At 41.2% G+C, this 13,521-nt stretch overlaps 2 protein-coding genes across 7 annotated transcripts in view; both read left to right on the forward strand.

Moving 5' to 3' along the window:
* Window positions 1-11,013, forward strand: part of ACAP2 (ArfGAP with coiled-coil, ankyrin repeat and PH domains 2) — a 65,681-nt gene extending 54,668 nt beyond the window's left edge. For 4 of the 6 annotated variants that reach the window (XM_035334318.1, XM_035334320.1, XM_035334319.1 and 1 more), the window contains 5 exons: window positions 16-203; window positions 535-644; window positions 1,583-1,693; window positions 1,941-2,002; window positions 6,657-11,013. In XM_035334318.1, coding sequence (XP_035190209.1) covers window positions 16-203; window positions 535-644; window positions 1,583-1,693; window positions 1,941-2,002; window positions 6,657-6,760 — 575 coding nt within the window. In that variant the 3' untranslated portion in view covers window positions 6,761-11,013. The remainder of the gene's footprint in view (window positions 1-15; window positions 204-534; window positions 645-1,582; window positions 1,694-1,940; window positions 2,003-6,656) is intronic. The other 2 variants (XM_035334322.1, XM_035334323.1) reach the window with 1 other exon arrangement.
* Window positions 11,014-11,208: 195 nt separating this feature from the next.
* The window catches only part of XXYLT1 (xyloside xylosyltransferase 1), a 41,224-nt gene continuing 38,911 nt past the window's right edge, over window positions 11,209-13,521 (forward strand). The window contains exon 1 of the mRNA XM_035334745.1: window positions 11,209-11,647. Within this exon, the coding sequence (XP_035190636.1) occupies window positions 11,276-11,647 (372 nt within the window). The 5' untranslated portion in view covers window positions 11,209-11,275. The remainder of the gene's footprint in view (window positions 11,648-13,521) is intronic.

A 13,521-nucleotide genomic window follows, 5' to 3' on the forward strand; every position in this document is an offset into this window, starting at 1 on the left:
TCTTTTTCTTTTCAGAAGGAGACAAGCAAGAGTCTTCTGTGTTCATTGACTCCAAACAGCTTAGTCCAGGATTGCAGCTTTATCGAGCTGCTTTTGAGAAGAATCTTCCTGATATGGCAGAAGCATTGGCCCATGGAGCTGAAGTAAACTGGGTCAATACAGAAGAAAACAAAGCAACACCACTCATTCAGGCAGTGCGAGGGGTATGTGGTATACAGCATCCTGACTGATGTGGGAGGAGGGGAGTAATAGGGATATTTGTGTCACTGCTTCTAAACTGCTTGCTTTGCTCTTGAATGATAATGTGATACTGAAATTGTCTTTACAGAGTTATCTCAAAGTTGTTTCTGAACTATTGCTCCTTGCTAGTGCTATACATGTAGTATTATACATCCCAGCAGTGTTTAAATTTGATATGGAGGCAATCCTTTTAGTTCTCTTTACCACATGACTGAGAAGTGAGACAGCAGGACAGGTTTGGCTCTGATTCTAGAGATCTGGTGTTACATTGTTTGTTTTGCTCTTATCCCATAGGGCTCATTGGTTACATGTGAATTCTTACTGCAGAATGGTGCCAATGTGAACATCAGGGACACAAAAGGAAGAGGACCCCTGCACCATGCCACAGTTCTAGGACACACTGGGTAACTCACTCTTCCAGAATCTGTAAATGGCTATCTCTGTTAGCATAAAGCTGCTTCACTTCCCAATATATTCAGGCATTTTAATATATTTGAGGTGATAGTTTCTTCATAAAATTTTATGATGAGTGAGAAAACAATATTTTTGAATGTCTCGTCTGCTAGTAAAGCGCATGACTATAAACACTTCAGTCCATTTTGGAAAAATATTCATTTCATAAAGTTTTGGAATAACGTAGACATCTGGTGAACGCTCATGAGATGTTTCTTGTTTTGTTGAGAAGTATGGTAAGAGTAGGAGAAATAGTGGTGAGTGAGGCAAGGCATGTTTCTGTTTCAGCTCACCTGTGTGTTGCTCAGAAAGTATTTCAATTCAAAGTGTATCATGCATGCACGAATCCTGAAAGAAGTGCAAATTCACAGCTTGAGAGAGTTTGAGGTGTAAGGTTAATCAGCACGCCATGTTTATATACGTGAAGAAACGTGTGTGCACATTCATATATATTGTATGTGCACATATGTAGATGAAAAACAGCAGAGAAAGGTCAGTTTCTACTGTCTAAAACAGGCACCTGTGTCTGAGGATTCTTTACTGTATTGATTTATTCTGATCAGTATTTCTCTTGTGTTGTAGTAAAAAGAATGGAACGTTTTGGTTCTATGACCTAAGATGATTAAGAAAGGCAGAGGCTTACCTTCTAAAGGGTTCAACTGCTTGCTGTAATAGCACAATTTCACAGTTTAGTTATTCCTCTTTGGAAAGACAGCTAAAGGCTTTGCTTACTTCTGTGTTAATATCTTAATTACTGTAGATGAATAGTGTCATTTTGAAATGTTCCAGAGACTTTTGGTAAATTAAGTCAAATACATTGCATCCAGCTTTATTTGCCTTTTTTCTATTATTGTTGTGAAAATTGTTCTTAAATTATTTTTCTAAACAGACAAGTGTGTTTATTCCTGAAACGAGGAGCAAACCAGCATGCCACTGATGAAGATGGGAAAGATCCGTTGAGTATAGCTGTAGAAGCTGCAAATGCAGATATTGTAACATTGTAAGTGTATGTTATGTTTTTTAACTAGGTATCTAAGTTTTCATACCGTTTCAAGTTAAAAAAAAAAATATAGGAAGTGTCAAAATTCCTTTATGTAAAAACGTAAAATGTAGGGAGAGCAAAAGAAAATTGAGTGCGGTATCAATAGATGACCTCACTGCTGAGGTTCATGAATGGAATGAGGTTCATTGCAGTTGTCATCATTGCTTTAAAGGTGACATTATTCTTTTTGTTTCTGAAATCACAGGTTGCGTTTAGCAAGGATGAATGAAGAAATGCGTGAATCAGAAGGACTCTATGGACAGCCAGGTCAATACTCTACTAATAACCATACTGAGATGCAGTATAAGAAATGTATTCAGGAATTCATCAGTTTACAACTAGATCCTTAGGGTCTGAGGAGAATTTAAGATAGCTTCATACAATAATAGTTTTTATAAGCATTACACACACATTAAAGCTTCATTATGGTGCGGTTTTGTCAGATTATATAGGGGACCTGAAAGGACAGTGTTTAAAGTATGTAATTATGGTAATTTGTTAGTACAACCATTACCAATCTGTTTTGCTGTTTGTTGTATGGTTTTCTCCTACTGACATTCCACTGAAACTCATGTAATGTTAGGATTTACCTGACAGTTAGGGCAGCCTGTTAAGCCAGGTTGCTCAGAGACACTTGAGGAGTTCATGTTATTACAGGATACCATTCTTCTTCTTGTGGAGTGGTCCTGTTTTTATTATTTTTTTTTTAGGAAAAAAAATCCTTCTACACTGTACAAACGTGTATCAAATGTTGCAAAATAACTCCAGACAAATAGGAAAGCATTATTTCCTCCATTTTTATTTAAAAAATATTTTATGTTAAGATATTTAACAAAACAGCTATTCTTAAGTATGTATTTTTGTATGCATAAAATCTTACTGTTTGATTTTTAAAAACAAACAAAAAACACCTGGCAGGCATTTGAGGCAACCAGTACAAGAAAATAATGTTATTTAATGAATCTGTGCAACTTATTCTCAGGCAGTCAGTCTCTATTTATACTGTGTTCTGATATGATATTTATGTAAGCCATTTCCTCTATTATGTTTACCTAAGAACCTAATCTAATCTCAAGCAAAGATCAATAATGAAGGCACAGTTGATTGTCAAGTTAGTCAAGGTAGGCACAAAAACATGGTCTGCTGGGCAGTAGCGAAAGGAAGACGTTACTTTTAAGATTGAGTGAGTACTCTTGGCTTGCTCTTACGAAGCCTTTGTGTGTTTGTCATTGATTCATAATGACTGTGTGCTTATACCTTTTACCAGTTTGGGGCTGGAATATACTCAAGGGGCAATGTTGAGTCTCCTGTCAGTATCCCAGATTAGTGCTGTTAAATGAACCAAATGTATGTGTTTCACAAAGTTTCTCCTGAAGAGTAGATGTTTATGTGCAAATTTATCTGTAAACAAAACCAGGAAAGTCAAGTTAAAACCATGGAAGTACTAAAGACACTGGGACATTCACAAGCTCTATCTGGAGGAGCAACAAATAATTTAGAAGTGAATACTCAATTACGAGCTTAATGAGAGAGTTCTCCACCCTAAATGCAGCAGGTTATATATGTGGGGAGGGGAATCTGTTACCTGTTTGGTCATGTTGAATGTGAGGCTGTTTTCTGATATAATGCGTACTACTTCACTGACAGCCTGAAGGTAACAAGTATTGAATTGTTTTGGACTCTTCTAGTTCTGATTTGAAGAGGTAAAAACAAAATTTTCAGTTTAAAATAGTGAAATGCATTTATTTTAAGGGAAGTAGGTATTTTGATTCAAAAGCTATGTGCTATATCATAAACAAATATTCTGGATCACTTAATTGACATGTCAAAAATGTAAAATTATTATGAAGTAGAAAATGTTTCTATAGTTCATACAAAAAGCCAAAGGGTGTGAGTATTGAAAATATCTTGACCTTTTGTCAGTCTGTTTTACAGTAGAATCTAGGAACTGCAGTTTATGCAATCTGATCTAGATATTTTACAGACAATTTCTAGTCACTGTAAATGGGCAAGATTGACAGTGTAAGGTAGAGCCACCACAATAGGTAGAGCTCACCTAAAATCAAAGAGAGGGTATTGTTAGAATAACTACTGAAACTCAGACTACAAGCTGTACAGCAGTGTCCCAGCCAGATGATTGTGCAGTATCTTTGAGTACAGCAATGTTACTTGCTGAGGTCTCTTTAAAAGTTGAAGTAAATATTTGAATGTTTTAATTGTTAATGTCTGCTAGCCTGCTAGAAGGATTGTGTAAATGTGTAAGTGTAAGCACGAAGCCCCTCTGCTGTTAGAATAGAACAGTTAGTTGGAAAGGACCTTCAAAGAGCATCTAGTCCAACTGTTAGGATGTATAAATACCCTTACTTGGTCATAGACAAGGCAGGTTTTTTCACTGCATAGATGTGTTAAAATATCTGCATTACCCTTATTGTAGAACTCCTCTTTACCAAAATTATGATTCTGGAAAAAAAAGGATTTTTAAGACAATTGTGTGTTTGTTGGGAGATATGTGAGGGTAAATATCAATGTAAGAGTGTCATCACAGTGAAGCTAACTGCATATTGCTCTGCTTTAGTAATGCAGTTGATAATTACTAATGTAGCTAATAGCATCAACATCTCTGATTTAAATATACCTGCCTGGTTTGAGCTACTTAGGGAATGTATATATTGCTTTGCAAAGTACAGTTGGTCTTCCAAAATATTCTTAGAATGGGAACTAGCTGAAACTAGCTTGTTCCACAAAATGGTCGTTGCTGGTGGTAGAAGCCATATGCACCATTGTGCTGTTTCTTGTATAATACTTGAGTGCTCATCTTCTGGTGCTACAATATGTCTGCTAACTATTTGATATTAGTACTGCTACTTTTTTCTTCCTATTTTTTCTTGAATGTATGATGTGTGCCTTTTAATTTATTCTGGTGTTAAATGGTAAAGCAGTGTTATAGTATTTTTGTATATAAAATCTGCACTTTAGGGAAAACATTACCTGGAAAGGGAATTTCGAGAATTAAGTTTTAAAGTAAGATTTTAAAGTAATTATAAGGTTTACAGTATTAAATATTTTAATGCAGCATAAAGGGGCACTTTATTTTAATCTATTTTTGTATGTAATATTTTTGTTATGTAATAGCCAAAAACAGAGCCACAATGTACCTTGCAAAAGTAGCTTTTGTTTTTTTCTTTCAATTTTATTTGAAAGAACTAAATACAGCAACTTGAACTACAGTACTAGTTCGTGAATGGGACCCATTTCTGTAATAAAAACATAGTTGCTTTGCTTGCATCACACAAGCTTGATTCTCATTTGTTCTATTCGAACCTGTTCTTTTGATGGATGTTACAAACTCTTCTTTCAATCTGTGCTTATCTTTCAGTGCAAGCAGTTATCAGAAACTTAATGATAAAATGTGTTGTATGCCTGTTTGATCTCTAGAACAGACTTGAAACTAAACCTGAAAACCAAAAGGGAATTCTACTAGACCTAAGTTTTCCTAGTAGAGTAGTATTGAATTAATGTGTCCTTTAAATTCTGGGCAGAACTGTGATTACACTTTCATATAAACCCACATGCAGTGTTAAGTATTTGTGGAAAGTCACTTGTCATTTCTGACAGTGTTTTCAAATGAATGCAATCTCATCTCCAACACTGGAAAAGGATAATGGTTCTAATATTGGAAATGTACATTAAAAAGATAGAAAACCCAAACAGTGTAACTCTTCACTTTAGTACAGTCTTTAACATAAAATCCCCTTAAAATCTGTCCTTTTGAAACTAGTGGTGAAATGATGCTTTTCTTCCACAATCCTGCTGGGGCGCGGGCGGGGGAATGTACACGATGGTAGAGATTTGGGGATGATTCTTCTGTCATATTACTGATCAAGGTGTCAGCAGGGAGCAGTAAAGCTGGGATCTTATCCCATGCAGTCATCCATGTTGGGAAGACAGCGGCACAATTTGGATGGCTGAACACTTCCTGACTGGACCAAATGTTTTATGCATTTAATTCCCTTTGAAGTCAATATGGTACGGTTAATGTTTTAAAATAAACATTAATTCAAGACCCAAAATGCTGCAGCAGACTAAAGTAATGTGAAAATCCCCATTTTAAAATGGTAGAAGAATGACTCAGCCATGACTTAAGAAGTATTCTATCTTTAATGTGGTTTTCCTGTGTAGATAGAGGAGGGGATGGAGACAGAGCAGATGAAAATTGCTGCCTTCTCTCATTCTGAAATAGATTTGCGCTAGTGGTCAGGTTGTTTTTAGACACAAAGGGTAAAGAAAAGCAGTAAATGAAAAAAAAAGAAAAAAGAAAATATTACTTCTGTAAATCTAGAAGATACGTGCCCAATAATGCAGTAAATATTTACGCTTGTGAAAGTAATAGACCAAAAATATTTATGAACAATAATTTCCCTAGTTACTTAGGATTGCTTTTTTATATGTTCTTGTTTGCTAATTGTTTCTTTCATGGAAAGTTCTTTCTGGCTGTTAGACATCTGACCTCTGTTTCCAAGTAAATCTTTATTTATGCCATAATTGGAATTTACAGATGAGTCTTGGTTAGCATGTCCTTTCCAAAACAAAGTATTTTTTCTCTGATTGCTAATAAACATTTTTATTTTTACGTTGCTTAAAAACACACTTTTCCTTTCTAACTCTGAACTTTCCTCTGTGTGGCTGCCTTTGAGGTACTATTTCAGGTATAGTTTGGCTTCGTTTAATTTGCTTCTACAGAATGTGCATGTGATTAAACAGTCCCAGTTCACATCAGCATCATTCCATCTGTGTAAGAAGCCTTTACATTAATATAGATGTTACTACAGTAAATGGTAGCATGGTAAGGTGTTTGTGCAATGATGGATTATGTTAATTATCGCAAATGTTTGAAACTGTTTCCCCTTTTTCTTCCTTCTAGGGGATGAAATTTATCAGGACATTTTTCGTGACTTTTCTCAAATGGCATCAAATAATCCAGAGAAGCTAAACCGTTTCCAGCAGTCAGATTCCCAGAAGCCTTAAGTGTCAAGAAGGAAAAGAGCCTGCTCCTTCTAGTGCAAGTCGTCTTTAACAGAATGAATTATATGCATTTTGTTAGATAGTTTGGATAAAATGACCACTCTCATGTAGCTGTAGATCGTGGTAGCTGGGGAAATGTGTAAGAGTTTTATGTTCCACAGTACATATACCTCAGCAGCTGAAGAAAACTTTTTAAAGTTAAAGGAATACCTGCTAGCTTGGTGTAGCAATAGTACCAGTTAGCAGGTACGAAGCTCATCTGCAGCTCGTACTTAGAGTTAGCAGAGCATAGCTGTATGTATTGCAGACTCTGAGTGGCAGGATGACCAGATCCGCTTTGCTAATTAGTATCCTATACTGTCATCTGTCTCACTGCTGCCATAAAGATGTGCCTCTGACACGAAGGTCTAGGTTGCATTTTCTTGGACTGTTTGGAAGGGAAATCAGGTAATGACTTACAGAATTGTCCTTCTGTTTGTGGGCCTGTAACTTTTCTTGTTCCTACCCTGACTCTGGTTAGAGGTAGGCTGTTAATAACAAGATATGGTAACTTCTCTTTTGCAAACTCTTTTGCAGAAGAAGTTTTAACACCAGGCTGGCTTTTATACTAGTGACTGCAGGTCAGTCACGATCAGTATATATCCTGGAGGACCAAATTCTAAGAGTTAGTCAGTTTTTCTTCTGCACCCCTCTCCTTGCCCCAGCCCCTTCTAAAATGAAGATTGCTGTGAAGGAAGTAACTTTTAAATGAGCACTTGGAACCTTTAATGAAAAAAATAAATTTAATCCTGCTGGACATGATGTGGGGTTTGTCAGTATTTTGACATCAAAACTTGAAATTTGAGACATCCAAGAAAAAATGAAAAGCCAAAGGAGTCTGTGTAGAACAGTCACACAACAGCTGTTTGTCACCTTTTCTCTTTGCTGTTCTCACTACTAGCTCTAAGCTGCATATATAAAAATGCATATGTAGTACAGCTACCCTAAATTTAGGTCAATCAATCCTTAATAGCACAGCATGGTATAACATAATGCGCAAAGATGCGGATGTATGTATCTAAACTAAGGCTTGCAGAAGAAAACCTAGGAATTATGTTGCACATTATTGCAAAGTAACAACTGAGAATATTTTTGAGCTGTAATGAAGGCGACAACACAAGTTCCTTTTTTGTTTTTGGTGAACTCCACCTGCTGATGTGCATGCACAAATGGTGTCTGTAGATACATGCTTGTGTATCAGGTTATGTACTACTAAAATAATCACCAGAAGCCACAAACCAGCAGATGCAATTCTTCATACTGTATTTGTCTACCCTATGGACAATTTAAGGAAAATTTTTAGGTAACATAACATCAGTGTGAATTTTTTATAATCCTATTAGCCATGGCAATATGCTAATCTTCTGTTTATGTGCATTTAGGAAATGGCTTTTCTCCAGGCTGGCTTGTATAAGCAAAATTGGGTAAAGAATTTATTTAAATTGTCGTAAAAACTAAACTTTCTGGCATGTTAATTTTATGAACAATGTATTTTAAATATTTATCATTTTGCAGCAAATGTATAGTAGTGCATTTAATCTGGACGATTCTTGATGTGAAGTTAAGTGCATCTTATTGTCCAGTAGGTTTTTCCAAGAAAGAAAATCTTAAAAAAAAAAAAAAAAAAAAAAAGTTTAGTTTAATCTGTGGTCTAATTATGCTAGGACTTTGCCCATTTGAAGAGTGTTTAGTTGAATAATAAGCAACTTACTAGAAATTACTACTTAGAGATGATTTCATAAGTTTATTTTAAATAGTTGTCTATGAAATGACAATATACTTTGTATTCTGTAGTATTTAACAGCAATGGACATTTATTTCGTAGATTTTAGAGAAAGTAAAATTCCCTGTGTACAGATGGGACAATGTAAGATATGGCTATGTATAGTATACGCTTTAGACATAGGGTTTTTTCAAAAGATTTGTATCCTTTGCTACCTACATGACAGTCAGTGTAAAATGTGATTGTTTGGTAATGTAAAGCTCCCAAAAGTTTAGTGGCATAATCGCTGTCCTACTCCTCGCTGCTGGGAAAACATCTGGGACACTTAACCAATCTCCCCTGGTGTTTTCTTTCCTAGTCAAAAAAAAAAAAAAAAAAAAAAATCTGACAAATTTTGCAGTACAATTTCCTACCAACAAAAAGTTTCTTCCTTGTAGCTCTGCAGATTCATCTACTGCATTCCAGCTCTTGTCTGATACTCTACAGTATCAGGCTGTTTATGCTGAAGGACCAGTAGCATACCTGATCCACAAATTGTATGACTTTTCAGGAGTTTCAATGGTTCGGGGAGCAGGTGTATCAATTCTGATCCTGCAGCCATGTTCCCTGATCTGTTTAGGTACACTGTGATGTCCAGGATAAACTGCATTTTTCAGGTCAGGTGCAATACGTGTCTGAAGATCCTGCTCATCAGCAAAAATGAATACGCCATTAAGCTGCATGAAATGTATCGAGGGTTTAGTCCTGTTAGACACTGGCAGGCTCAGTGCTCCAGGGTCTCTGTACCTTACAGGATTCAGCCCTCAGTAAAACAAAGTATGATTAACTCCAGTGCTATGGAGATCTGGATTTCCTTGAGTTCTGATTGAAGTGCTGATGTTCTGCACAGTAATTTTAGGAAACTTCAATTTTTTGGATTACAGTATGAATCTGAGTATAACTTGAGTAGTAGACTCTAAGACTCTGGTATGTGTTAACACCTTGTACCCTGTACCAGTTAACGGAAAGCTTCAATTCCAGTTCATGTTTCTTGATATATGAAATATTATATGTCATCAGTAATCAGTGGGGTACAAAGCAGTAGATTCCAAAAACAATTTAAAATCATCTTTCATGTGGATTTTGAGTAATTTACTATATAATCCATTAAAAGATTTTTCAGATATTCCTCCTAGACGGATCACATGTTCCAAAAGTCTCTTGGAAAGACAGATGTGTAAGATTTCAACATATATTCTAATGCATCTTAATTTCAGAGGCATAACTTACATTGCATGTTCAGATGGTATCTGTAGTATCTCCATAGGGATCTGTATTGTTTTGACTGTTCATAAGGTTTCATGTTTCGTTAATGTTGGTACGATGTATGTAAAACTTCTAAATTATTATACTGAATAGTGCTACTGAATTATATTAGACATTGAAATTTGTTCCCACAAGTTTGGGTGAACACAGTAGATGGTCTCAGTTTCCTTACCAATCAGGACCTAACTCAAGAACTCGCTGAAATTTATGGCAGTTGTTCCCCTGATTTTAGAAGCTTTGGCTTGTACCCTTTATGGTTCGCACCGTCACTGTGTTAAAGGATGCTGTGTTAACATTGTTTTTTTTGTTTGTTTTTCATTCCCTAGGGTTTTGTATTTTACAGTTTTACATACTGAGCTGAAATAGTTTCAGAAAATGCAACCAGACCTTCCTACTGCTGTCAGTAAATCCCCATAAAAAATGCAGTTTCTCCTATTTTGCAGTATGACATCCATACACATTACCTGAATTAGTGGAGTTCTGCTTGGTAGAGCAAAAACTTCAAATCACTAAAGAAAAAAGTGAGAACTAGAGTAAGCAGAGGATGGGCTGTGGTATTTCTAAGACTTTGATGCTTCTCTGCAGCCACCTGTTTTAAAGTAGGGTTGTTAGCTCTGCATTTTCATTACGAGAACTCATGAGAACCTCCCATGGCACAGTGATTATAAAAGGACCAGTTGATAGAGTTACAAACAATGTGCAAGGAAGTAATACTTTCAAAACACTGTCAAAATGACTGAGCTCATTTAATACAGTGGAAGTCAGTACTGCAAGCTGCCCTCTCTGCCCTGTCCCAGGGTGAGACCTAAGTTAGTCTTTGGGTTTATCGTTCCTGTTTGTGCAGTCCCAAGCCTGTCGTGCTTCCATAAACACATTTCTTACAGCAGGGCCAAGCCCAGAAGGGCAGTGCTGGGGGCAGGCTCAGTGTGCCGCTTTGGTACATCCCTTGTTTCTGCACCCTATTTTCTTATTTCGCTTCCCGTGGAAGGAGATGACAAAGGAGGAAGTGATCCCCCTCGCCTTTCTGTGAAGATTCCAAATGCTGTTTTGCTAGAAATCACCCAGAAATCATTGTTTCCTCAAGCCAAGCGCCTCCTCTGTCTGAAATGAATTATTTTTTTCTGTATCTGTGTATCACTCTGTACTTGTTTTAAGCATCCCAGCAGTAAAACGCTCATTTTCTCCCGTGCCCTCTGCCCCGGACGCTGTAACCGTACAACGAGCCCTCCTTTCCCCTTACAAAGAGCGCGGCCCTAGGATCTAAACCGCGGCCGAGGCCCGTGCGAGCCGCCAGGCTTCTCGCTGCCTCCCCCGCACAGCTCCCGGCCCGGGCCCAGCCCCGGCCCGCCTCCGTGTGGCGGCGGAGCGGGGCGGAGCGGGGCGGGGAGGCCGTGCGGGGCCGGGCCGTGCCGCAGCATGGCGGCGGGCGGCGGGTAGGGAGCCGGGCGGCCATGGGGCGGGCGGGCTGGGCCCGCTCGCAGCCCTGCGCGCTGGCGCTGGCGGCCGCCCTGGCCGTGTGCGCCTTCTACTATCTGGGCGGCGGCGGCGAGACCTTCTCCACCGCCACCCGCCGGCTCCGAGGCACCCCGCCGGGCCCGGCCCGCCGCGGCCGAGCCCTGCACCTCCTGGTGCTGTTCACCAAGGCGGAGCGCAGCCCCGCGCTGCGGGACAAGGCCCGCGCCGCCCTGCGCTCCCTGCTGCGCCACGGGCGGCTGGGCCGCGGGGACGCCCTGCACCTCCACCTCGTCACCGACGGCGCCAGCAGGGACATCGGCGAGGCCCTGCTGCGGGACGCGCTGAGCCGCGCCGCCTTCCCGCACCAGGTGAGGCGGCACCGGGGGCCTCCGCGGCTCCCCGTGGCGGAGCAGAGCCGGTGGCGGAGCTCGGTCCTCCCCGGGACGGGGCCGTGCGGGATGGGGGCGCCCCGGGCAAGCCGCTTCTGGCTTGGAGAAGCCTTCTGGCACGGAGAGGTTCTGTTCTGGAGGCCCCCTGCTCAGCCCCCTTCAGCCTCTCGGCAGCACGACCGCCCAGGCCGGAACTGGTAAGTGAGGCCCTGAGCAGGGCTTGGTGCCTGTGTGTAGGTGGCCTCCCGAGCGGTCCTGCCGGGCTGTCACCACAAAAGGCTGTCACCCCACTGCGAGCAGCTCCTAGAAAACGGGGTGCTGGGGAGCTGCTGCACCTGAACGTTCATCCTGCTGCCTGCTACATAAGTCATTCTGCCTCCCTAAAGGCAATCACTGCCAAGTTCTTTCACGTTAAACAGGTATTTGGTAACCAGGGGGAGTACCAAGCTGTGAGATTCCAAGTAAGGATGGTCCTGTCCCGAGATGCTGATGCAGAACTTCTGCAGAAGAGCCCCCTAATGCTGCCATAGCTTTTTGTTTCTCATTTTGCAGATATTTCATATGAGTCAAGCCTGAGATGTAACCTTCACGTTGTTCATACAAGGTACTCGTTGGCAAATAATCCCCTCTCTCTTAAACTATTTTGCTAGTGCTAGCACTGCCATGTCACCCATAGCGGATAAGCTGTGCCGTGCCGAGCAGTCCCCAGCTGCCTGGACGGGGCACGTAACAGCTGGCTTTGGGAACCTTCCCCTGCTGCAGCCCTGTGGGCTATCGTGCGTGGCACTGTGGTCTGCAGTGCCCCGTGGTGGTGCCAGCAGACGGCCGTGTGTCTGCCGTTCTGCCCCAGAGCCGGAGTCAAGCGGACACTAAACGTGCAGCACAGCAACTTAGTTTAGGTTTGTGGCATCGTGTCCTTTGGAGAGGTTCGGGTACTGGGCCACCATGGTATGAGGTTCCCTCACAGACACCCCTGTGTGTGTGCAGCTGCCTTACAGCCCTCTGCTTTTTGTCAGAAACCGAATTCCTCTGCAGGCAGCCTGTCCGGCACTGCTGCTCTGGGAGGATACGGGCTTGTGGGACTTACCAGTTAGTGTTGTGTGAGGTGGGAGCATACTGTGGGGTGAGCCTCCGCGTGCCTTGGGTGGCTGTGGACTTGCCGTGAACCATGGCTCAGCTCAGGGAGTAGTTCTTGCACCAGAGCTTATCTGTCCTGGGTGGGATCAAGCAGCGTTGTCGGGACGGCACCGGGGTCTGCCACAGCGGAAGCTCCTTCCCTTTCCTGGAAGGCGTGGTGCCTCCTGGAGATGTTTGGTTTCATCAGTTGGCCTGGGGCTGGCAGCAGAATTCAGATCTCTGCAATTACCTGGTTTTTAGGTAGATGGAGCACAGGCTTCTGTGTTAGTTCTTAGACATGCACACTTGCCCATGATATTGTGACATTTCTGGTGTGCTACCAGGTGGCAGTGCCTCTTTATTCTAGCTGGATCCTGTTCCATTCCTCCTCTTGGTCAGCAGAAAACAGCAGCATAACGTGGACCTTTTGTGTTTGTAAAGTTTGGAGGAAGGTTCACCTTCAGCCTGTTCCTCTGATCGCTTCAGCAGTCACCAGTCTCTGTCCTGAGACCTCTCCTTTCCTGGCTTCCGTTGGCATCCCCAGAATGCTCTCCTGGTTCTTACCCTGTTCTCCTAGAGCAGGCCCAGAGCCAAGGCTTGATAAAGTGCTTGGAAGGCAGCTGGAGCTGCTGAGGCAGGGTTGATGAACCCTGCACTTTTTCTTCATGAGACAGCTCTGTTTTTGGAGCTGTCCTTGCCCTCCCCTCCCAGCAGAGCTGGGATCAGGCAGAACCTCT

This window comes from Oxyura jamaicensis, chromosome 9 (assembly GCF_011077185.1).
Source record: "Oxyura jamaicensis isolate SHBP4307 breed ruddy duck chromosome 9, BPBGC_Ojam_1.0, whole genome shotgun sequence".
Classification (NCBI taxonomy): Eukaryota; Metazoa; Chordata; class Aves; order Anseriformes; family Anatidae; genus Oxyura; species Oxyura jamaicensis.